General features: G+C 56.0%; 1 protein-coding gene and 1 long non-coding RNA gene across 3 annotated transcripts in view; both read right to left on the bottom strand.

The window, feature by feature from the left end:
• Window positions 1-5,796: 5,796 nt before the first annotated feature.
• BMP1 (bone morphogenetic protein 1) overlaps window positions 5,797-24,637 on the bottom strand; it is a 66,381-nt gene continuing 47,540 nt past the window's right edge. The window contains exons 9-20 of the mRNA XM_090051181.1: window positions 24,101-24,203; window positions 22,984-23,100; window positions 22,704-22,849; window positions 16,862-17,057; window positions 16,453-16,578; window positions 16,123-16,283; window positions 15,545-15,725; window positions 8,391-8,516; window positions 8,076-8,203; window positions 7,427-7,640; window positions 6,930-7,180; window positions 5,797-6,493 (exon numbers count right to left, since the gene is read on the bottom strand). Coding sequence (XP_089907307.1) covers window positions 6,359-6,493; window positions 6,930-7,180; window positions 7,427-7,640; window positions 8,076-8,203; window positions 8,391-8,516; window positions 15,545-15,725; window positions 16,123-16,283; window positions 16,453-16,578; window positions 16,862-17,057; window positions 22,704-22,849; window positions 22,984-23,100; window positions 24,101-24,203 — 1,884 coding nt within the window. The 3' untranslated portion in view covers window positions 5,797-6,358. The remainder of the gene's footprint in view (window positions 6,494-6,929; window positions 7,181-7,426; window positions 7,641-8,075; window positions 8,204-8,390; window positions 8,517-15,544; window positions 15,726-16,122; window positions 16,284-16,452; window positions 16,579-16,861; window positions 17,058-22,703; window positions 22,850-22,983; window positions 23,101-24,100; window positions 24,204-24,637) is intronic.
• On the bottom strand, window positions 8,904-15,536 carry LOC149862330 (uncharacterized). Of its 2 annotated transcripts, XR_016442909.1 has the most exons (4): window positions 13,211-15,536; window positions 12,183-12,749; window positions 10,281-11,675; window positions 8,904-9,461 (listed from the first exon to the last, which is right to left on the bottom strand). It is a non-coding gene; the product is annotated as an uncharacterized LOC149862330 (long non-coding RNA). The 2 variants fall into 2 exon arrangements; XR_016442908.1 differs by having other exon boundaries at window positions 12,183-15,536.

The raw sequence follows: 24,637 nt of genomic DNA, 5'->3' as shown, positions 1-24,637 counted from the left end.
CACTGTCCTCCCGGTGAGTGCCACTGCACATATTTTTCTCCCTCAAGTCTGAACCGGTTATTAAATTACATCTATAACGCACCCCACAAAAAAAAAACACACGCACACAAGCTCCCCTTACAAATTAGGCAAGCTACAGAGAAAGAATTGCTAAATAAGTTCCTGACTAACTGGCAATTAGCACGCAATTACCCATCATGCCTTGCACTGTCATTATCCTACTTGGAATATTAGCATGATATACACGAAAAGAAAAGAAAATCTTGCCACAGGGTTGGTGGGGGGAGGAGGCGAGTGGCTGGAGCTGTATCGACTGCCTTGGGTGTTTGCTGAATGGGGCCGTGAGGTCCCAGGTCACTGTATGCTCATGCTCGAGCTGTAGCCCACCTACAGCGTTACTGCAAAGGGTCTGCAGCCACTGTGACCATGACCAGCAGCCTCTGTGCCCAGAGCATGTACAGCCAGGCCAGCTGCATGGCAAGCAGGCTTTCCTCCCAGTTTGCTCAGTCAGTCTTCAGTATTGCAATCAAAGCTGCCCAAGCTAATCAGCACCTACAAAACTGGTTTTGTTCAATATCTTCATCAATGACCTGGAAGATGGGATGGAGTGCACCTTCAGCAAGTCTGAGGATGATGCCAAGCTGGTAGGTGTAGTAGATACACTGGAGGGTAGGGCTAGGATTCAGAGAGACCTTGAGTAACTGGAGGGCTGGACCAAAAAAAAACACCTCTCTCATGAGGTTCATTATGGACAAGTGCAAAGTCCTGCACTTAGGACAGAAGAGCCCCATGCACCGGGACAGGCGGGGGCTGACTGGCTAAGCAGCAGCTCTGCAGAAAAGGACCTGGGGGCTACAGGGGACAATAAGCTGAATTTGAGTCAGCAGTGTGCCCCTGCTGCCAAGGTGGCTAACGGCATCCTGGGCTGCATTGGTGGGAGCGATGCCAGCAGATCGAGGGAAGCGATGCTTCCCCTCTATTCTGCACTGGTGAGGCCACGTTTGGAGAACTGTGTTCAGTTTTGGGGCCCCCCACTATAGGAAGGATGTGGACAAGTTGGAGAGACATAGGCATCTAGTGGAGATGCCCGGCCCCAGAGCAGGTTTGGGAAGGCACCCATGTGGGGATGCTCTGTGGCCTGTAAAATATTTGGGCCTGTTTCTGCCCCCTAGTCTTTCCCTTCCCTGCATTTCCCCACTTTCCCTATACAGTCTAGGAGTTGGAGAAGAGGAACTAGCAGAAAAAAAAAAGAGCCCCTTGAGGAGTGCATGCTCAGTCCTCCCGTGTGCACATACATGGCAGTGCGCCGCTCAGAGATGGGCACCGGAAACATCCAAAGCCACAAGCTTTTCCTTTTGCAGCCAAGTCATGACTTGAAATATTGCATTGCCTTGGCAACAGGTATCCTCAGTACCATGCAACAGGTAACCCTGGCAACGGGTGCCCCCTGTACTATATCCCCCCCCTACAACTTGCACTGTCACTACCAAGGCCCAACACTGAAGGCATATAGTACTGCCTCTCTTCAGAGCATCCTCCTTTCTACTGCTGCAGGTACCCTCCCTCCCTCTACGACCCCGCACCAGCGCAGCGTGGGATGCAGAAGCCCCCAGTCCTGGCGAGTGCCAACGAAGCCCTGAGCGGTGTGGGCTGGAGCCGATTCCCCCACGGTCACACCCACCCACAGCTCGGTGCTTGAGTTCGCTCACAAGGAGCTGCAAAGCGAGGCGGCGCTGAGAAATCGAGGCACTCAGCACAGCCACAAGGAATGTGGGCATGTTCAGGCAGGAGCCCACTGCCCATCTGCTCCTCCCTGCCCGGGGCATGCCGCACCGCACATCCATCCTCACCTCCGGCACCTCCTGCAAATGGGCTCCCAGGGACCGCGAGGATGTTTCAGATGAGCTGCCCATTGTGCCGGGGCCCTGTGCTCTGTTATGTGCTACCCTTTATCCCTGGGCGAGGTGATGTCCCTGTGTAGGACTGTTCCTGCTGGTGACAGGGCCCCTTGGAAAAGGCTGCCTGAACTGCCTTCAAGCTGGAGAAAAAGCCCTAAGAGGCACCCTGCCTCCCTCCTGTGACTGCAGTCGCCTCTGCTGGGGGTGGAGGTCCTAGACTGTGCCCAAAACTTGAGCCCTGGCGCAGTGCATCACAGGGACAGTGGGGCCTGCCAGCCTTTCCTGGAAGGATGGTCTTGCCTCCCCACAACAGGATCACTTAGCTGCCAGCCACAGGTCCCATGTGGAGAGCAAGGTCCCCTTGCCATCCCTGCCCAGTGCACGCTGCCATATTGTCACAGATCATACCTTGGCTGACATGAACCCCTGGCAGGTGCTCTGATGCCCAAGGGCTGTGCAGTGAAAAGGCTTGCCTGGCCTCTGGCTCAGGCCCTATCAGCCCAGCTGGTTACGTTCCCCAGCAGCTCCCTTACAAGCATCCACGTCTCCTTGTGATGCAGACGATCCACAGAGCAGAGCTGGCCCCACGCAGGAGCAATGAAACCCATGCAAATGAAACCCCTGGCAAGGGCGCTGGCTGGGACAGCTAGGACTGGATTATATTCTCCAAATACGCTTCCAAGGACAGCACTCCGTTCCGGATCCGTTCCCACCACCTCGAGCCAGCGCGGAGATTGGCCCCGTCCTCTTCTCCCGTTGGACAGGCCCTGGGTTCGCATGAGATCTCCTCGGGGACAGGGCCCTGGCTCTGCCCTTGGCCCTCGGCTCCTGTCTGGCACTCAGTCACCTGCTGCCTGGCCCTCAGCTCCCCCTCGTCACCATCCCTCTGTCCACAAGCAGCAGCTGTTTGATCCCTGCCTGGCACCAGCTCAACAGAGGACAGGGAAGGGACCTGGACGGCCGCATCCTTGCTCCTCCGCTTGCTGCCTGCTTGCCTCTTGCCCCCCCGTACTGCCTCCTGTGCGTCGCCCAGGTATATGCTTACAGGGACATCCAGCCAGAGGCGGATGGGGATTTCTCTGCCTCTCTGCTTCATGGAGCGGGAAGCCAGGAAAGGTTTTCTTGGCCTTTGGCATTTCCCAGCCCTGGCTCCTTTCCTCCTGCATACATTAAGCCTCCTTGGTCTTGCTTGTCTTGAGGAAAGGGCAGCTTTTCTTGCAGCGCTCCTTCTCCACCGGGGTCTGCGTGCAGGGGAGCCTGGAGGTGTGCTCTTGCAGTAAGATCTTGCACAGACACGAAGGGAAGAGATGGCAGACTCGCCTGTCTCAGCTGCTGGCTGCACACTCACGGCATCTGATGTCAAAGGGGCAACACGCTCACTTGCACCCTCCTCGGCTTTGCTGCACGAAGTCACAGCGACGTCAGAGTCCGTTCTGTCCTGGGCTCTTCCCCCGCTCCTAGGATAACGCGTGCACGGGGACCTGGAGCCACTCCTGGTCCATCTCCCAGGCGCTGGGTGCACGCAGGCCGAGTGCCAGCCAGACATGGCCTGGCAGGGCTGGCGGCAGCTCTGCACAATGAACTGGGCCATGGAGTAGGTGACTCCTATCTTCTTCGAGAGCTGCCTTGGGGTGTAGTGTATGTCCTTCCATTTTCCCTCCTTGAGTCTCATGCTGCTTGCTTTCCCTTTACCTGACCATCTCCGGGCCAACCGGCCTGCCTGCTGCTGGGTTTCCTGTGACATCGGCAGCTGCTCGGCTGATGTCATAGGCACGATTCGTAGCAGGGCTGCCATCAGACACCTCCAAGGCAGGGTGGCTGTAGGATGAACCCCTCAGCTGCAGGGTTCAGCGATGGGTGCTGTTCCAGGGAGTGCTTCGCTCCAGGGCTTCCCCAGCTCAGGGTCACAACCAGGTATTGGAGAAGTTGGGGACACCTGGCCTTTGTCCCACTCCTAAGTGAGAAGGGGCCTCAGGTCAATCTGGATTGGATGCAAAGAGGGTTGCAGTTATGAGAAAAGGCTGATAACTTACCTATCCAATGCATCTCGGCTAGGACAGCCCCTTTCTGACATCCATCTCAGGTGCCTGCTTGCTAAAGGATATTACCTGCTCCCCTGCCACCTCGTGGCAAGGCATGATAACAGCTGTCTACTACAGGAGTTACCCCAGGGTAAATGCAGATCTGTCTGAGCCCAGGGTCATTCACTTTGATACACAAAGCCAGTGTAAGTAGCACAGGGGACTCCTCTCTCTGGCCCGCTGAATACCGAATTATCTGTGTAGGGTGGAAGAGCTCATCGTCGCCAGCAGCCAGGTGGTTCAGGTACTCTCCTGGGATGCTGGGGAATGGCCAAGCAGGGCCTTGAAGCTGAGCGAGCCACATTCCTGATAGGGGCCCAGGCCCCTTGGGTTACTCCAGGGCTGGCTGCTCTGCAAGGTCCTGACCACAACGCCATCCCAGGCCCGGGAGAGTTTCTCGACAGAGGGTTGAGATACCCTTTGAAAGAGAAGAGAGCTCTGTGCCTGCAAAGCACCCTGATGCTGATGCACCACCAAAGGCCATTTTAACAAGAACTGCCCAGACCAGCTCCAGCTCCAGCTGCAGCAGAAGCCCTTATGAAGCAGCTTGTAAAGCAATGGACAGACCAGACAGGCAGGTAGACAGGGGCAAGGCTCGCTGCTGGGTGGTCACGTGCAGCTACGGCCTGTGCTCCTGGATTTTGCTGGGCGGGCAGGAGGAGGGTCGGAAATGCTTCCAGGGCTCAGCTTTTCTTCCCAGGTGCCCGCCACAAAGCACAGGACAGAGCTGGTCTCCGTAGACTGCCTGGGCTGGGGGCGGAGGGTCTGTCCATGGGTTCGGGCTTTTTCCAAGCACACGTTTGACCTAGAGATCTGTACCTCTGTTTCCAGGCTGTCTGCCTCCTGCCAAAGGGCCAGGGCTTGAACACTCCTTCTCATAGGCAACAAATGCTCAAGGTCTGCAAAAGCAGGCCTCCAGGGGTTTAATTGCCATGTAGGATTTGCCTGCCATCCCGTTTAGGGAAAAGGTACTCACTAGAGATGATTCAGAGAGGCTGTCCTCTTCTCCCTGGGCCTTGATTCATCAAAACACTAAGACAAATACTTTGCGGACCAGCTGGATTTCCAGAGAGCAATGGAAAGCCTACCCAAGTGCTGCCCCAAGCCTAGTCCTGTTCAGCCAAGACTTGAAGCCCAGGCTCAGGTTTAAAAAGAGGCGTGCCAAGTCGAATCTGATCCCAAACATGCAAGGTCTTTTCTCCTCCCCTTATTTCCAATCTATGGGGGCAAACGCTTTGCCTCAATTTGAGTGACTCCAGATTTCCAGCTATGTCAGAGGAGGGGCAGGCAAGAAGACTCCTGGATTTTTTTCTGCAGGAAAAGGGATCCCAGCTGGGTGCATCTAGATGATGCTCAAGGGCTATGAAGGAGGCAGGGCAGGAAGCCACTGGAAAGCAGGGAGATGAGACACGGGGGTCTCACTGACAGAGGATACTCTGCCAGGCATGGCTGACAGCACCTGCCAGTGGCAGCGCAGGGGGCCAGGAGACGGAGGACCCCAGCAACTTTACAAGGGGAGAGCAGGCATGCACCAGGGAAGCCCCAGGGGGTTTGGGTCATCACACTTCCCATCCCAATTATTAGACCCCGATTCAGTGAGCAGGGCCCGGTCCTCTCTGGGCATCTCCAGCGCTGTCACCAGGACTGGAGCAGGCGACACCATGACTTGAAATCGGATGGTCAAAACGAGCAAGCCACACGTTTTGGAGATGCAAAACCCCTCCAACCTGATCAGGTACATCCTGCTGGGAAAAGCCATCATAACGCACAACAAATCCCAAGCCATGGAGAGGGAGAGAGGCTGGCAGCTGCCCCCAGACAAGTACAAGAGAGAGTATTTATTACAGCGTTACAAGAGATAAAGAGCACCTTCAGGGCGTGGGCGGCAGGCTCCTTGGGCTCGGGCCTGTACATTCAGAGAGCTCAGCTGAGACCGGCTTGGTTGCCTTCATACAAGACAAGGTCTGCCAGACACGCTGGACTTTCTTGCACTAAGCAGCACCTCTGGGGAGGCAGAGAGTGGGGCAGGGAGAGGCAGGCAGGGGCTGGGGGTGCAATCAATTCAGAAATCAGGGGTGGCAAAGTGGTTAAGGAGGATGTTCACTCCTGGCCTGGCTGGTGCCCAGCTTCCCAAGGCTGAAGAGGCACCAGAACGAACGTTTAAAGAAAGAGCCACCCCCCCCAGCTCCGACCTGACAGCGTCCATGCGAGGGACTGGCCGTGCCTCCCAGCCAGGCCTCGGCGTGTGTCTGAGTGCTGAGGTTTCCTGTGTGTTCCTCCATCCGGTCTGCTCCCGCCCCCCACATGCATTTGTTCCACTCCAGAGAGGACCGCGTCTCCGGGGTTGGGGGCGCCGGGGCGCCTCGTGGCATGGGGCTGTCATTTCCGTGTGTGCAGCGTGTCCTGGAACTTGGTGCTGGTGTACCGCAGGTGGAAGCCCTTCTTGTTGATGGTATCGTCCGAGTGGAACTTGATCATCACCGAGTCTCCCGCCGAATAGACCTCTTCGGGGGGCTGGTGGGAGGCAACACAGCAGGGAGGGCTGTTCAGGGCAAGAGGCCAGGGGGTGACTGCATAAGCATGCAAGGGAAAAAGCCCACGGGGTCCCCTGGAGTGTCTGGGTCGGGCCTGGGCCAGCTGATTGAGCCGGAAGTCTGCTGCTACCCCAGCAGAGCAAGGTGGACGCAGGGCAGAGGCTGGGTGGCTCAGAAAGGTGGCTTCATCCAGGAGGCTGCTTCGGCTGAGTGGCAATGCCCTGCCCCAAACTCCCCAACTTCCTTCCCAGCCCAGGGCTGCCTCACCCCTTTCCCTCTCATTCATTCCCGTGGGCTACTCACAGGCTCTTAACCCGGGCACCCAACACCGGGGCATCTGGGTGCCTTGGCACAATGCCCTGTTATCTCACAGCTCACGCTGCCCCGTGCAGAGGGTGCCCGGAGCGGGAGCTTACCCCAGAGCCGCAGTAGCGGCCCAGGCGCGGGGCCGAGCCATCGTAGCCGTCGAAGAGCTCCATGTAGTCATAGCCGCAGTCCGCCTCCTCCTCGATCTCAAAGGTCTGGAAGATGAGCTCCACCCCATAGCCCTCCTCCGCCATGATCACCCACTCGCAGTCTGTGCCGCTCGGATAGTTGTTGTCTCCAAACTGCGCGTGTGAGTACAGGTCCTTGGTTTTCACCTCCGCTCGCATCTGGCCCCCGCACACTTCAAGTGAGAACACACACACACGGCTGCGGGTGAGGGGTGGGGGGGAGCACAGAGAGGCCATCACGTAAAGCCTGGGTTCAGGGGCAGTGAGAACCACGCCCCTGAAAGGATCAGGAGCAAAACAGCCCCTTGCTTGCTTGAACAGAGCCTTGCATCCGACCCGATGGTACCAAAACCCTCCCCGCATGTTACAAGCCCGGCTGCCCAACGAGCAGAGCCCATGCTAAGCAAATCCCCAGGCACCTGTCGTGTGGCTGGCCTGAAAGCCCTTCCTCTGGACTGAGTTATCGGAGAAGAACTTGAGGAACATCTTGTTGCCCGTGGACAGGATGGGCTCCGGTTTCTTTGCCCCGCAGAACCTGCCCAGGACAGGGGCCTTGGCGTCTTTCCCGTTGTAAGCCTCCAGGTTGTCATAAGTGCACTCCTGGTGACTCTCGATGTCCAGCTCTGTGAAGGTCTAGGAGGAAGGGAAGACAGAGAAGGAAATTAATCTCTATCCATAGTCAGTGGCAGAGCACTGATGTTTCCCTAAGCCTGGGGAGCAGGCCATGGGAGCCCCCCTGCCCAGGCAGCACATCTCCGGCCAGGCTGGCAGGGCCTGTGTTTGGCTACGTGTGGGTGACCGACCTGCTGAGCCAGTGCCACCATGTCAGCAACCAACCCCAAGCTCATTTGGCTACTTTCAGAGCCGGGAGAGTGGCGAACTTCCCCCGAGGACGTTGCTGCATAACTGGCCCCTCCGCCCCAGTGTGCTAGGGATTAAGAGTCCACCATGGAGGCTGCATGCTTGGAGCGGAGTGGGCAGGCAAGGTTGCTGCAGCCCTCCGTGGGGCATGGGGATGGGAGGGGTCATGATATGGCAGGTAGCTTCTTCCACGGCAGCACACATTACCAGCTGGATGCGGTGCCCAGCGGTAGTTGTCAGTGCCCACGTGCACTCCTTCTTGGTCGGGTACTTGTCGGGCCAGTTGGGGCTGGTGATGGTGCCCGAGATGGATGTCACTTTGTGGTCACAGCCAGCTGCAAGGAGAGGATCCCAAGGGTCAGCTTTGCCAAAGGTGGGGGGCCCGTCCCTGTCCCCCCCAGACCAGACAGCTCTGCTGCTCTGCCCTGGCACCGCTCGCCAACCTGGAGCAAGACCTGTGGAGCCCTGCAGAGCCACGAAAGCATGGGGGGGAATGGACTCTTCCCTGGGGGCCAGACCTACCTTCCTTGCAGTCATGCTTGTTGTCATGCAACACAAAGCCGCTGCGGCACTGGCACATGTAGGTGCCAAAGGTGTTGAGGCACTCGTGCTGGCACCCACCGTTGTCCTTGGAGCACTCATCTTTGTCTGTGGAGAAGCAGAGAGAGGCCTTGGGGGTCAGCAGGGCAGGACTGGCCCCGAGGGGTTGGGGAACATGACCAGGTTGCTGCCCACGAGCTGCCCCTAGCACAGGAGGCCCCTGAACAAAACTGCGTGCTGTTACGGTTCACAGCCCAGTGACTGGGGTGGACATCACTCAACAGGACCCAACTCCCTGCCACCCCAGCTCTGGCACAAATGTCTTTTCAGCGAGATAAATGATGAGAGCAGTGTCCACATCCTACTCCCTAGCCACTAACACCAGCTTGGGTTGTCCTGCTACTCAGAGCTCCTGAACCGGCTCAGGATATGTATGTATGTATGTACACACACACACACACACACACACACACACGTATGTATGTACACACACACACACACACACACACACACACACACACACACACACACAGAGAGGACACAACCATTACCTGCTTACTGGACAGGTGGGAAGGTAGAAAACAGACACACAGACAACAAAAGGTGCAAGAAAGAGCAGGACACAGGGTCCCTCTTTACTTATCAACAGGAAATGTCACAGACACAATAAAAAAAATTGGAGACAAGGTCAGCTGGCCAATGATAAACCAGAGGAAAGTCTAAAAACAATTGGCGGAGGGTGGGGTGGGGGTTCAAAAAAAATAAAAAATAAAATTAAAAAAAAAAAGGCCGACAACCAGTTCTGTCAAGCAAGGAATTCAGGAGCCCATTGTGCCTCCTGGGTGGTGCAGCTCCCAGCTGGAGACAGAACTGAAGGACCGAGGGTCCCGCTCCCGTGGAAGGAGGGGCCTGGACCCATCGGAGGGGCAGTGGTGTTCCTGAGAAACAAGAGAGGGCTTAGCCGGCTTCAGTAAGGGGCTCGAGGTCTTTTCTGCCCACGTGGTTTTGAGACAGGCAGGCGCCCTTTCGACGGATGCTGCTGCTGCTTCTTTTCTGGAATGAGAGAGAAAGAAGGAAGAGGAGAGAGAGAAAGCAAATGAAAATGTATCCACGTCGCTGTGCCCAGAAGGGGAGGTGGAGACCAAGGAACAGAAGCAAACTCCGGGGTGGTGGGGCATGCAGAGAGAAGGCCATACTCAACAGCACATATCACAGAGAGGCAGCTGGAAGGGGAAGCACAGGCACAGATGAACACCCAGCGACCGCTGCCAAACAACAGGAGAGGCATAGCACGCGGGAGAGGTGTCAACATCTACCAGAAGCCGCGGCCACGCTGCAGGGCTGCTCCCGGGGCTTCGTACAGCAACCTACAGCACTAGTGTGAAGTGACGGGTGGCCCTACAAGGCACACGCTCAGCCCAAACCTCAACCCCTTCCTAGGGCAGAAGCACAGCCTCCTTTTCCCTGTGGTCATACTCCCACTGGCCTAACACAGTGCTAGCCCTGCATAGAGGAGGATGTGGGGAGGCAGAAGTGGCCTGGCAGACTCTAGGGAGGATGGAGAGAGAAGAGAGTGCTGGGAGCAAATGCTCTCTCTCAAGCTATGGGTCAAAGACAGTCTTGAGTAGGTTTCACCTGTGAAAGCCAATGCAAATGCCAAATGGTTGCTGAAGGTGGTGGGAGTATCTTCAGGGAAAGGCCAGCTGCAAGGGAAGGAAGGAGAGCTGCCTGAGGTCTGGAGAGCCCAAATTCGGGGGAGGCTTTGGAAGACGATATCTGAGGGATAGCTGTTGAGGCTTTGGGGGCCCTGGCTGGGATGCTGCGTGGAGGAGGCCAGCTGGGTGGGTGAGGGGTGCTGCTTTCCCTACTTACCTCTGCACTGCTGGACCCTGGCGGCAACTGGCACTGGGAGGACTTGCCACTGAGAAGGGCTGAGCCCATGCAAAGTGATGTCTTCTTGTGGTGTTGGATGGCTGGTTATTGAGGCTTCCCCATATGCTTCCAGGCAAGGAAGCGAGGTGACTTTTACAGGTGAGTCCCTGGGCTGCAGGACAGGCCCAGAAGCAGGGAGGGCTTCTGGGTGGGCACTGTACTGGGAGTCAGAGGAGCTGAGCTCTCTTCCAGCTCGTGCCTGGCTGGCTGCAGGACCTTGCACTTGCTCTCTTCTATCTTTACCTCATCTCTCAGAGACGGGGATCCCTATGCAGGAGCAGGTCTCCCAGGGGCCTCTGCAGCAGTCACTATAACAAGACTGTGGCCTCAGCTTCTACTGTAAGACAGCTGAACCCTTGGAGATCTCCACTGAAGATGGGCTGATTGCAAAGCAAAAGAGAGCTGTAAGCAAGCCACGATCCCAGCTCTCTCGATAAGCTCCTGTGTGCTCTGCCTGTTCACACAATACGCTCGCTGGGCCTGTCAATCTCTTTAGTCCCATACAAGGCCACGCACACTGCCAGGTAGCTGAGCAAATAGCATGTGCATAGCCCACACCCCTAGTCAGTAGTGGCATTTGGGAACCGACTCCTAATTCACCAAAAGGCTGGTCTCGTCACTGCAGGAAGTCAAGAGGGCTGGGACGGACTTCCAGCACAACCCAGAGACTCACCAGTGGCCCCGGGGCCCGTCATATCACTGCTCTGCGCCTTGCTTTGCCCACCTGCAGAACAGGAGCTTGACAGTCTCTCCTCAGTCTGCTTAGATGCAGAGCCCCTTGGGGCACAGTAAGCCCCTTGCTCTGTGCGTGCTGCATGGGGCCCTGATTTTGGCTAGACCCTCCGACACTTACTGTTGCACAAATGACGAGTCCCATGGCTGTGCCGTGAGTGCGCTTGCTGCCCCTGCGAAGTGATGCGTCTGTGTGTGAGACCTTTCCCAAGGGCTGCATTGAGGTGACTGCATTCAGACCTGCATGGGCTCCTGTTCAGTGCATTGCATGTTCAAGTCATGCTTACAAGCCTGTCTGCTGTCAGGGACAGGTGCAGGAGGGGTGAGTACAACCCTCCATGCTTCCAGGTAACGGAAGGTGTTTCCCATTGTCCTGCTCTTCCACTGGTGTGTGCAGCCAGACAGGTTAGCTTGGAGCCTGCAGACTGGTAAGGAGGCACCTGGAAAGGCCAGTCCGTGACTAGAGGGTGGGTTTTAACTGGCTGGGCAGCGAGCAGAGCAGGGCAGAGGAGTTTCAGTTGAAGCTGGGGCTCTGACATAGTTATTGCAAGAGACAGCATATGCAGCAAGCCCCCTTTTTGAAGGAAGCAGAGGGCACCTGGGCTGGGGAGACAAAAGAGAGAGAATTTGTATAGGAAAAGAGCCTACGGAAATGTCGTCTTCAGCAACTGTTTATTCCATCACCTGCAGCGTGGGAAATACATGGCGGTGATGTCTTACAGCCCCAGCCCAGGACCACACAAACCACAAGCTCCACTCTGCTTCCCAGATGTGGCCAGAACGATCATAAAGGATTAGGCCCCAAACACACACTGCCAGCACGGTCAGATCTGCCTGTATGTGCACTCCTGGAGCTGACCCAAGAACACACCTTCACTGCACGGCCTATGCTCAAGCTGCCCTGACATCCATAGTACAGAAGAGCTCACAGTTAAACTTTCTTAAGTCAGGGCCACCTGTGGTAGTAATGCAGCCACCTCTAGGCAGATAAGGCACTGCACAATAGGAGCGACGAGCTGCAGAGGTCACCAAGCCCCAAGACACCCCACTGCCGGCTCCCAAATATCAGCAGTTCTGCAGAGTGGAACAGATGTTAAAAGGGGGACTCACCTGAGCAAGCCTCTTGTGACCAAGTCCGGAGGATGGGAATCCTGCTACAGGGCTACGGACTGGGGCTTTCAGAGGAAAAGGTTCCCTCTGTGCTTGCTCGACAAGCTGCAGAGCAGCCGTTTCATCTCTGCGGAGGCTCTTGCTGAATGCACGTATCCACGTCCAGCTGCGGAGCCAATTCTCCTCCCAAACAGCTCTTCCTTGGGGGGCTCCCAGGACACTCCATCTCCTGCCATCTTGATGGTCCCCCTTCTCCTGAAGCAGCCCATGAGGCAAGCTCCAGGCTCAGAGGTGGAAGGATTTTCTCGTGGGGCAGGCAGGATGCCAGGGGAATGCATTTGTTTCTAGTCTGAAGGCAGAGTGTTAATGGGCTATGAATAGGAACAGGAGCCTGAGGGAATGGGGACAAATTTAGAGAAGACAGTAACCCGACAAAGCAAATGTCTGGGAGCTGACCAGGGCCGCCCTGGATAATTAGCAGAAAGAGAAAGCACTAGGGTGCATGGGGTGATCCAAGTCTGTCCTGTGACCTCCAGATTCTTCCTGCCAACTGGGAACTGCAGCAACCTGGGTAGAGACAGAGAGAAGGGATGCTCTTGTAACCCCCTTAGTAATTCTCAATTCAAGGAGCAAAGCAATGGGATGTTGTGAAGCCTCGCTGGGAAGCCACCTGCGATTCACCAGCTGCCGTGGCTGGCAGAAGAGGGTGCTGAGTGGCTGCCATGGGTCTGGGATCACCTTTCAGGCTGGTGGGATGTCAGGAGGATGCTGCTCTTCCACAACAGGGGTGGAGAGCAAAGACCAGACATGCCAGGAGGCTGAGAAGGACCCTGACAAGGATCTGATACTGCAGCTGCATCCCCATTGATGATAAGGGGCGAGATCCTGACTCGACCAAAGCCAACATCCACCATCCTGTTAACTCTGCAGGGGCTGGGGGTTTCACGCAGCAAGACTAACCTCAGGGGACAAAGGAAAATACCATTGGGGCCTTTGGCAAAGCAGAGGGGTAGGAGGGAAAGACTTACCTGGGTGCCTCTGGGATGCTGCAGGCTGCTGGGCTGGAGGCTTATCCAAGGTGGCTCTGTGCGGGCTGGCAGCAGTTCCTGAGGGCCGGGTACCCTTACTTGCCTTGTTTTTATTTAAAAAGATGAAGCAAAAGTACTATGCCAGAAGTGGGCTGCCACTGGTTCTTGGTTCATTCCAGCTGGGGGCAGAAACCCATAAGTGACAGGCATTTTGTTGGAGCTACCAGAAGCCTGGGGGGCTCGTGGGATGGCCCCGTGCTGCAGCACTGGGGTGCAGGATGCCCGTCGAGAGCTGGAGGCAACTCTCCCAGCTCAGAGGGCCAGACGGCCCATGGAGAGAGTTGTCCAGGCCAGGCAGAAACCATCGGGCCTCTCAGAGTTTGCTGCCCTCACTCTTCTTTCTCAAGCCGCAAGGCAGGAAAGCCCCGCGGTGTATGCTAAAACCCTTCCCCGCCCAGCTTCACGTCAAACATGCTGCAATCCTGTGTGCTTGGACAGAGCGTAAGCACACACTGTGCGGCTCCCCACATGCTTTCAGACCAGCCCTTCACAGAAACCCTGTCCTGACTGGGCTTCCAGGCTGGTATGAATCAGCCTCCTTCCTTGGCCCAGGCATGTGGAGCACAGATGCACATCAGCTGCAGGAGTTGCCAATAAGTACTTCTTTCGAAATGGGCTGGCCAAAAGGGTTTCCAAAAGGCACGCACAGCGTCGGGCACGTGGGCACAGGGGAGAGAAAGAGACGCACAACACACAGGCAATAAGCAGGTAATGGTTTTCACTGAGTCCATCCCAACGTTTTCTGTCTGCTTGAACGGAAAGGCCCCAGGGGCATCAAGGTTGGACAGCCAGACAAGATCCTTCCCCTCAGGGACTACAGGACAAATCCCACCTGTGCCACAGCTAACCTGCCCCACTGCTACAGGCAGCGCCCTCCTGGATGCCCATGACACTGCACACCCAAGGCAAAAGGCCGGACCACCTTTCCATGCCACCGTGCTGTTACACCTCTAGGAGAGGAAGGGAAATTTTTAGCCCCGTCTAGGTGAGTGCAGGCCCCAGCAAGCAGAGGAAGAGCAGGGCTGCTGGCAAGCAGAGGAGGAGAACTGGGACTTTGCCATCCTAAGCACAGCAGCTGGAGGGGCGTGCAGGGTGGCCACGGAGCAGAAGGTGGCATCATCCAAGCCAAGCTGGAGAGTGGGATGCACTGCGGGGCCAGGCAGAGTGGAAGAGGCACGGTGGAGGCACCCACAGCACAAGGGGAGGAGCAGAGAGCGCAGGGCGGCAGAGCCCTTGAGGCGGTTACAAGAGAACCACGCTAGAGGATGCAGTGCCTAGGAGGGAGGGAGCTCCAGGGACCCTCAGGGGTAGGAGCGAGCACTGCTCATCACTTTACACTGCCAGCTCTTTGGGGCAGGGACCTCATCTTATATTTGTACAGCACCCAGTGCATGGGAGCTTGGCCCCAAGAGGAGTTTCCTCCATGCTCCCACTGCTGCTCCTCCTAATCAGTTTGCAATAATACTAGCAGATGCCAGTGCAAGCATGTGGGCATATGAGGCCTGATCTGCAGCGGTGCTGAGACCCGGCTGACTTTGCAGAGCCCTGTTTCTTAAACAGCAAGGCGAATGCTGCTCTCCCCTGTCCTTACAACTTACGAAGCTCTGTCTGCAGCTACAGCCGACTGGACACTCAATACCTATATGACCCCAGACCAGTCTTTCCTCATCAGGAGCAGTCACTCCTCCAGCTTGCAATCACCTCCCAGCTTGCACAGTCAGGGGGCTGCTTAGCTGCAGCCTACGGGGTAGAGCCAGCAGCAAGCACTCGAGGGCTGGATTTCTACTTCCGTTGCACTGGTGTAAAACTAGAGCCAGTCCGTCAGCTGTTTTCCTCCAGATTTACACCAGGACATGAGCACGAGGTGGCCTGCACACGGCACGGTGTGCACTGACACCAAGGCACGAACCCCCGGTGGATGGAGCCTCCGTCCATCGCAGGGAGATGCTTGTCCAGGGGCCGTTGCTGGTTCAGAACCTATGTCCCTAAGCAGGGGACTTTATTCTGGCTGGGATCTTGGGCCAATGCTCTGCCCGTGTGGCTGGGGGGCAGCAGAACCAGTGCCAAGGACACCACCCGAGCCTGTGCCCGCCTGCTCTCAGCTGCAGCAGAGCCAGGGTGGCGAGGGCGAAGGAGCAGTGTGCAGTGCCCTCCGGCAGAAGAGCCTAGGGACTGCAGGCTCTAGGTGCAGGGAAGAGGCTAGAAGGGGTTAGAGATGGTGTTGGAGGGACAGGAGGCACCGAGGGCACTCATGCTGCCAGCCGGCGGCTCTACCTGAGAAGAAGTGGGCTTTGAAGCCCTTCTTGGAGACTGTGTTGTCGGACTTGAACTCGATGCGCATGTTGTTGTACTGGGAGGTGATGACGTCTGGCTTCTCAGCCCCGCAGAACTTCCCGTGCAGCTTGGAGTCGGCCGTCAGCCCGCTGCGCACCTCCACAAAGTCATACTTGCACACCTGCCAGGGAACAGAGCCAGGAGATGTGCTGGAGCAGGGTGGGAGGACATGGGCCGTGGGGGTAAGCGGCACAGCTGCACTGAGCCCAGGGCTCACTGATGGCGGGTCACTGTGCAGAGTCCTCATGCAGGCAGGGACCGGCACAGTGTAGGGGCTTTGCACCCCTGCAACTGACCCCCTGAGTGCATGAGGTGCCCCGGCTGTCTCCAAGAGCTCCATCACCAATTGGGATCTCTGGTGCTGTCCAAATGCAGCACCAGCATGCAACAGGCCTCCCCTAGCAAAGCTATCCTCCACTCCCCAAGGCCAAGTGGCACCTGCCCTGCATAGCCAGGCCACAGAGAGCAAGGGAGTGGCCCTGCCCCGACCAGCACAGGAGGTGGGGATGGGGACTCACATCGTTGCCTTCTGTCTCAAAGAAGTCGAACTTCAACGAGATGCGGTACTGGGTCGGGGCCACCAGCTGCCAGATACAGTTCTTGTTTGGCGGGTACTCCTTTGGCCAGCCAGGGCTGGTGATGGAGCCATTGAGCTTGGTGAGGAACCCTCCACAGGCAGCTGCAAGAAAGAAAGCATGGTGTTAGCCAGGGTTTCCCTTCCCCCACCTGCCATCCTTAGGGCACGGTACTGGTGCAGGTGGCAGAGCCCAGGGACAGGGAAGGAAGTGCCACCTCAGCTCCCAGGCTAATGCATGGGGTCACAGCATGCCCGGCTCCATAACACTCACCCTCACAGCGGCGCTTGTCTGCAGCCAGTTCGTAGCCGGGGTCACAGGCACACTTGTAGCTGCCCAGCGTGTTCACGCAGCGCTGCTCACACCCGCCATTGTCAGAGCGCGAGCATTCGTCCGCCTCTGGGTAGGGAAAAAAACAGACCAGGGCAGGAGGCGTTGGTGGGGGCCAGGGGCAGGGCTGCTGGGGACCCGAAGCACAGGCCAGCAGGCGGGGAGCATCACACTTGGATCCCACATAGGGGGGAGCCAGGCAGGGCTTGGGGACCACTTTCTCAAGGAGTAGGAAACCCGAGGAGCCACTGCCCACTAGCAGGGAACACCCCAGGGAGGTGGGTTTCCAAGGAAGCTCTCAATGAAAGGCCCCTTTCCCCCAGGTCCCCCGACATGCTGCCTCTTGCAGTACCTTTGAAGAAGGTGACAGAGAAGCCAGCCTTGTTGATGGAGCCGTCCGAGACAAACTTCATCCAGACCTTGTTGGAAGTGGTCTTGATGTCGTCGGGCTTGTCGTAGCCGCAGTACCTGCCAAGTTCCTTGCTCGACTCAGAGGGGCCGTCCCTTATCTCCAGGTAGTCGTAGGCACAGTTGTCGTGTCGCTCGATCTGGGCAGGGGGCAGCAAGCCGGACAGCGGTTAGCTCAGGTGCTTCCAAGAAGCACCCCAGAGGCCCCGGTCTTAGGTTCATGCCCATACACCGCTGCACTGGATCAGCCTGATGCATGGCCATGGCTTCTTTTTGCAGCTAGAGCTTTTTACATCCAGCTTCCCCAGGTGACACAGCAGCAGCCTCATGAGGCAGGGACAATGCCATCAACTGCACTGTATGCTTGAGGAAACGGAGGCACTGAGGCTGGGAGGGGCAGGCCACAGGTCAAAGAGCAGCTCAGCAGCAGGCCTGGGAATAGGACCAAGGAACTGTCCCATGGGAGGTGCGCTACATGCTCTGCTCAGGTGCAAACTGAGAAAGTCGTGTGTCCCCAGATATTGCTCTGCCTGCATTGCTGAGAACACAGATGATGCACGCCGAGGGTGTGATGTCCCTACAGCTACAAAGGGGACAGGTGGAGCACAAGACATGCATTGCCCTCCTGACTCACCCAAGCCTGAGAGCACCACCAAACCCACACAAAGCCACTAAGAACAAGCAGTACACGACTCTGGGGTGATGCACCTGCCCTACTCCCTGCTCTCCCTTGCAATCACAAGCACTCTGGCTTCTGCACCCAAGCTGCAGAGGGGAAGATAGGTAGAGATGCTGGATCAGCTGAAGCAAAGCATTTTGCAGAAAAGTCAACTGTTGGTGAAAAATGCTTCCAGATGCTGTGCTGTCCCCATCGTGCCTTACGAGGAGCTGAAGCCCTGCCATGTGCTTTCCAAAACCCATTTTGGGGTAAGTCTGCTGTGCGTGGAATTTGGAAACACCAAAATTAAATGAGGGTTGACCTGGTGTCTGTGCAGGACTTGGAAAAATGCTTGCTGAGCATCAGGTCAATCTCCCATAGGAATTAATAGGGGTGGACCTGGTGCAGCTTCCTGGACACCAGGGGAGACAACCTGCTATAGAAATGCATGGGTTGACCTCATGTCCCTGCAGGATTGAGAAATGTTTCAACCAGGCACCGGTGCATGATCATGGAAGGGTGTAAACTGTACATGTTGAACAGGCAGGAGAGAAGAGGAGGAGGAGTTGCGCCGTACATAAAAGAGCTGTATGATTGCTCAGAGCTCCAGTATGAAACTGGAAAGAGGCCTGCTGAGAGTCTCTGAATTAGGGTTGGAGGGGAGAGCAACAAGGGTGATGTTGTAGTGGGTGTCTGCTATAGACCACCAGACCAGGAGGAAGTGGTGGGTGAGGCTGTCTTCAAACAACTAGCGGAAATTTCCCAATCACAGGCCCTGGTTCTCATGGGGGACTTCAATCACCCTGACATCTGCTGGGAGGGCAATACAGCAGTGCACAGGCAATCTAAGAGGTTTTTGAGTAGTTGGGGCCAACTTCCTGGTGCAAGTGCTGGAGAGAACAACTAGGGGCCATGCTCTTCTTGACCCATGGCTCACAAACAGGGGTTAATTGGTATTCACTCAGGAGGCCAGTCTGAGCAGGAAAGGTGTCCAGGAGAGCTGGCTGTACTTTAAAGAAATCTTACTGAGGGTACAAGAACAAACCATCCCGACAGGCAGGAAGACTAGCAAATGTGGCAAGCGACCAGCTTGGCTTAGCAGAGACCTCTTCAGTGAGCTTAGACACGAAAAGGATGCTTACAAGAAGTGGAAACTTGGACAAATGATTAGGGAGGAGGATAAGAGCATTGCTTGGGCATGCAGGAATGAAGTCAAGATGGCCAATGTGCAATTGGGGTTGCAGCTAGCAAGGGACGTGAAAGGTAACAAGGGTTTCAATAAGTATGCCAGCAACAAGAGGAAGGTGAAGTGTGGGTCCCTTACTGAGTGGGGGAGGCAACCTAGTGACAGATGATGAGGAAAAGGCCAAAGTGCTCTGTGCCTTTTTCACCTTAGTTTTCACAAGCAAGGTCAGCTCCCAAACTTCTGCACTGGGCCGCACAGTTTGGGGAGAAGATAAGCAGCCAACAGTGGTAAAAGAACAGGTTTGGGACTATTTAGAAAAGCTGGAGGTGTACAAGTCCGTGGGGCTGGATGGGATGCATCTGAGGGTGCTGAGGGAGTTGGCTGATGTGATTGCAGAACTGGAGGGATGTGGGCAGTGGAGTTCCCCAGGGCTCGGTCCCCGGGCCTGTGCTATTCAACAGCTTTATCCGCAACTTGGAGGTGGGTGTGGAAAGCACGCTGTCCAAATTTGCTGATGACACAAAGATGTGGGGCGAGGCGGGCACACTGGAGGGCAGGGACAGAATCCAGCTAGATCTAGGCAGGTTACAGAGATGAGAATAGGATGGAGTTCAACGCAGACAAGTGCAAGGTGCTGCATCTACGGAGAAGGAACCTGCAACACACCTATGGGCCTGGGAATGTCCTTCTGGTCAACACAGGGCTGAAACAGACCTTGGAGTCATTGTTGACTCCAGGGTGGACATGAGCCACCAATGCGAGAAAGCGGTCAGCAAAGCTAACCACACCTTGTCGTGCATCCACAGATGCATCTCGAGCAGGTCCAAAGAGGTGATCCTCCCCCTGTATGCGGCACTGGTCAGGCCGCAGCTGGAGTACTGCATCCAGTTCTGGGCGCCGCACTTCAGGAGGGATGTGGACAGCATGGAGAGGGTCCAGAGGAGGCCACTCGCATGGTCAGGGGGCAGCAGGGCAGGTCCTACGAGGAGAGGCTAAAGGGCCTGAATCTATTCAGCCTCCACAAGAGGAGACTGAGAGGGGATCTGGTGGCCATAAACTCACCAGAGGGACCAGCAGAAAATAGGTGAGGCTCTGTTCCCCCGGGCAACACCTCGGATAACAAGGAATAACGGCCACAAATTTGAGCAGGTTCAGGCTTGATATCAGGAGACATTACTTTACGGTTAGGGCTGCCAGGCTCTGGAACGGACTCCCAAGGGAGGTGGTGCTCTCCGATCTCAAGAGGAGGTCGGAGAGATATCTGGCTGGGGTATTATGATCCCAGCACTCGTTCCTGCACAGGGCAGGGGGTCGGGCGTAATGATCTGCTCGGGTCCCTTCTGACCCTAGAGACTATGAAACTGCTGGCCATTATCTTTGAAAACTCGTGGCTACTGTGGGGAGGTCCCGGACAACTGGAAAAGGGCAAATATAGTGTCCATCTTTAAGAAAGGGAAGGAGGTACCAGGGAACTACAGAGCAGTCAGCCTCACCTCGGTCCCCAGAAAAATGATAAAGCTGATCCTCAAGTAATCCATTTCTAAGCACTTGGAGAAGAAGGTGATTAAGGACAGTCATTAGGGATGCACCAAGGGCAAGTCATGCCTGACCAACCCGATTGCCTTCTGTGATGAGATGACTGGCTCTGTGGATGTGAGGACATACTCTACCTTGACTTGAGCAAGGCTTTTCATTCGGTCTCCCACAGTATATTTACAAGCAAGCTGAGGAAGTATGGATTAGAGGAGTGCACTGTAAGATGGATAAAAAGCTGTCTGAATCATCGGGCTCAACGGGTAGCAATCAATGGCTCGAGGTCTAGTTGGCAGCTTGTATCAAGTGGAGTGGCCCAGAGGGCAGTCCTGGGGCCAGTTTTGTTCAGTATTTTCATCAGTGAGCTGGAAGATGGGACGGTGTGCACCCTCAGCAAATTCGCAGATGGCACCAAGCTGGGGGGTATAGCAGAAAGATCTTGAGTAATTGGAGGATTGGGCCAAAAAAAAAAAAAAAGTCTCACGAGGTGCAACAAGGACAGGTGCAGTCCTGCACTTAGGACACAACAATCCCATGCAATGGTATGGGCTGGGGGCTGACTGGCTGGGCAGCAGCTCTGCAGAAATGGACTTGGAGGTGATGGTAGGAAATAATGTGACTATGAGCCAACAGTGTGCCCTTGTTGCCAAGAAGGCTAATGGCATACTGGGCTGCATTAGTAGGAGTGGTGCCAGCAGATCGAGGGAGGTGATTATTCCCCTGTATTCTGTACTGGTGAAGCCACATCTGGAGTACTGTGTCCAGTTTGGGGCCCCCCACTATAAAAAGGATGTGGACAAGTTGGATGAAAGTCCAGTGGAGGGCAATGAAAATGGTGAGGGGGCTGGGGGACATGACTTGTAAGGAAAGGCTGAAGAAACAGGGCTCATTTAGTCTGCAAAAGAGAAGACTGAGGTGGGATTTAACAGCAGCCTTTACCTCCCTGAAGGAGGGTCTGAAAGCGGCTGGAGCTGGACTGTTCTCCGTGGTGGCAGATGACAGAACAAGGAGCGATGGGCTCAAGTTGCAGCAAGGGAGGTTTAGGTTGCATATCAGAAAAAAACTCTCTCATAGGAGGGTGGCAAAGCACTGGAACAGGTTACCTAGAGGTGGTAGAAACTCCCTCCTTGGAGGTTTTTAAAACCTGGCTTGACAAAGCCCTGACTGGGATGATCTAGCCAAGATTGGTCCTGCTTTGAGGAGGAGATTGGACTAGATGACCTCCTGAGGTCCTTTCCAACCCAAAATTTTCTATGATTCCAGGGATGGGGACTGACCTAGTGACTGGCTGCAGCTCCCTGGATATCAGGTCAACCTGCCATAGACCTAACGAGCCCATGGCACTGGTTCTCCTGACTGATCCTGCTTTTCCTGATGTTCTCTCCACCCTGCTTCCAGGTCCACCTCCATGACACCTAGGGAACCAACCTGAGCACTGTACCTGACCAAGGAGAGAGGGAGGGTGGACACTTGGCAGCAGGAGGCCCAAATCTGGTGCCAGTTTTCTGATTCACCTGATCTGTCCTGGCCTTTGCACCACGCTACCATGGGCTCCTCCTGGAAGCATCACATTTACCTTGGGAAAAGGCCTGGCTCAGCAGGGGAGCGTTCTCACCTACTCCTCACTTAGGAGGAGACACTGGCCTGCAAGGGAGACCCATGAGGCTGTAGTGGATGGGAGCATATGACTCGAGTCCAGGCTGCTCTGTGGTTTTGCTGACGCAGTGTAGAGGTATGCGGGATGTTGGCGAGTTTGTGAGAGGCTTGGTCGGTGGTGGCGTGGTTGTGCAAGAGGAAGGGACTGGGGCAGGAAGGGAGCATGCAGCTTTGCTTCGTGGAGCAACGGGGATTGCTCCAGTGATGAGCAAGGCATGGCTGAGGGCATGGGCTTACAATGTTGTCTACAAGACAGACATGTGCAACCCGATGGGAACTTGCAGGGCTGGGTGCCTCCACCCTACGGGCGACTCTGGGACTCTCAACCTAGGGTCTGGTGGCAGCAGTTTTAGCCCTAATGCTCCAAAGCTCTTTTCTTCCATGGTCTCGAAGGGGCATTGTATCCAGACTAGGAAACCAAGGCACACAAGAGTGGTGACTTAAGAGTCAGCCAGCGGCAAAGTCAGTACCAGAAACCTCAACCGCACCTTGGCACCTGCCTGCTCCCAGTGACGGGGGGTAAACCAGCTCATGCTTTCAAAGCGTCCGGCCAAAGGTGCTAAACACAGCACGAGGCAGAAACCCAGGACGTGTCAAGTTCTCACCAGCAGCCTCGAGGCCACGGAGGGAGTTCCCGTGGCTTGGCCCGTCTCAGGACCAGTTATCACAGATGCATTATAGCAGAGGAACCAGCCCCACCCACCATGCCCTGCACAAGCTCCCCGAGTGGCCCAGTCCCTAGGCAGCCCATACCTCGAAGGACTGGAAAGTGATGCCCACGTGAAAGCCTGGAGAGACAGTGATCTTCCAGATGCACACTTTGTTGGGCCGATAGTCATCAGGGTAGTTGGGTGACTGGATGTGGCCATTATCTTTCTTCACTTCTCCCCCACAGATGGCTGCAAGGGAAGGCAACGTCAACTCCGCTCAGAGCAGCGGTTCGTTTTCACGGACGGATGCTTTCTTCCTGGAGTCTCCTCCGCCCCCCATGCAAGCAGCCCCTCTGGTCCCAAGAGGCGGGAGCACGTGGTACCTTCATAGGCTGCAAAGAAGCCTTTGCCGACCCAGTTGCTGCTGCTTCGAAACTCGATCCAGAGGCGGCTGTCAGTGGAGATGATGGGTTCGGGGAGCTTGTTCCCACAGAACCTACCTGGAGAAGAATGCAAGCTTTATTGATCGTCCTTGCAGGCCACCAGCTGCTGCCCAGGGGTCTCTCACCCACCCCACGGAGCAGCCAGACAGCAGCAGTCAGAAACACCACGATGGCTCTCTGACTGTTTGCATCAGGCTGGGTTTTTTGATGGGGAAGTGGCCCCAGTTGGGGCAATTTTGCCAAACTCCCCTGATGTTTCCAAGAAGGGGCATGACCCGGAACAGGAGGACGAACATTTCCTACGTGGGAATTGGGCTTGCTGGAACAAGCGTGTCATTTGCACAGAAATCAAACGTCTGGTGAGAGCAAGTTACTGGCAAGGCCTTCCCTGGGGAAAGCAGCAAGCTCATGGGGAAGGAATGCCACAAGCCTCGGCGCTGGGCTACTTGGGATGACTGCAGGCAGTGAGGCTGAATCACCTCAGCTGTTTTTAAAGGCAGGGCAGGGCAGTAGCCGGGGGAGCCTGGACACCCGGGACTTCTGGGTTCTGTTCCCAGCTCTGGCACCGACTCATGGGATGACGTTGGGTGAGATACTCAGAGCCCGAGCTTTCCCAAGAGGCCAGAAAGCTCCACTCAAAACCTAATCCAGCATCCAGGTCTGTGGGAAATGGAGATCGTGGGCAGCAAGGGTTCCTGGGCTGAAAGGTCGCACCTGGTGCCGATGCATACAGGGATCACTGCACCGCAATCAACAGAGCCCTACGTGCTTTGTTTGCAAAGCCGACTTCAGACGGGGTAACTTGGGGTGAGCTAACCTGGGGGTCCCTGGGATTGATCCTGCAAGCAGAGCATTACAGGGTGAGTGCAAAGGGAGCCAGGCCAGGCTGGGAACATGCTCCCCGAACCCATCTTTTGTTGCGTTCAGCACAATGTTGCAGGCCAGGAAAGCAGAGGGGCTGTGAGGAGTCTGGGTATTCCTGGGCCTGGGGGCTCACGGGGGAGGGAGTGGTAAAAGGACCAATTTCCAGCCAGGCAAAGGGCTTCTGGTTGGTTACCTCGCAGTGTGGCCTTTCTCCAGAACCCGTCTCTCACCTCCACGTAATCATACCAGCACAGCCGGCTTCGGTAGATGTCCAAGGTCGTGAAGTTCAGGATGATCTGAAAGGGTGCAGAAAGCAGAGGTCCACCCAAGCCTCTTGGAGGGCCCCAGTCCTAAAGCATGTCTCTGACAGGCTGATGGTAGGATTATCCTTTTAATGGCTCATCCACTTGGAGTAACAGCTTACTACCGCCACCATCTCCGGGAGGGATTCCACCGGCGTTATGGCCACTGCAGGGAGCCCCAAGGCAGCAGCTTTTCCATGGGGTCCAGCCCAGCTACGTTTAGTTCACCTCTCTCAGTAAACTAAGATGCAAGGAGGCCAGCCTCTCCTGCAGCCCAGCGTTCGCTCTGAACGTGAGGTTTGAACAAACTCCTGGCAGAGGACCCAGGTTGCACTTGATGTTGAGGGATGAACCACAAGCTTTCCAGGTGGCTCAGGAGAATGACGAGCCCTCTCCAGCTCCATGGGTAAAGACTGAGAACTACAGGG

This window comes from Crocodylus siamensis, chromosome 6 (assembly GCF_052110815.1).
Source record: "Crocodylus siamensis isolate JL-2025a chromosome 6, ASM5211081v1, whole genome shotgun sequence".
NCBI lineage: Eukaryota > Metazoa > Chordata > Crocodylia > Crocodylidae > Crocodylus > Crocodylus siamensis.
Note: the sequence above shows the minus strand (reverse complement) of the source record. Positions and strands in the feature narration are given on the sequence as shown.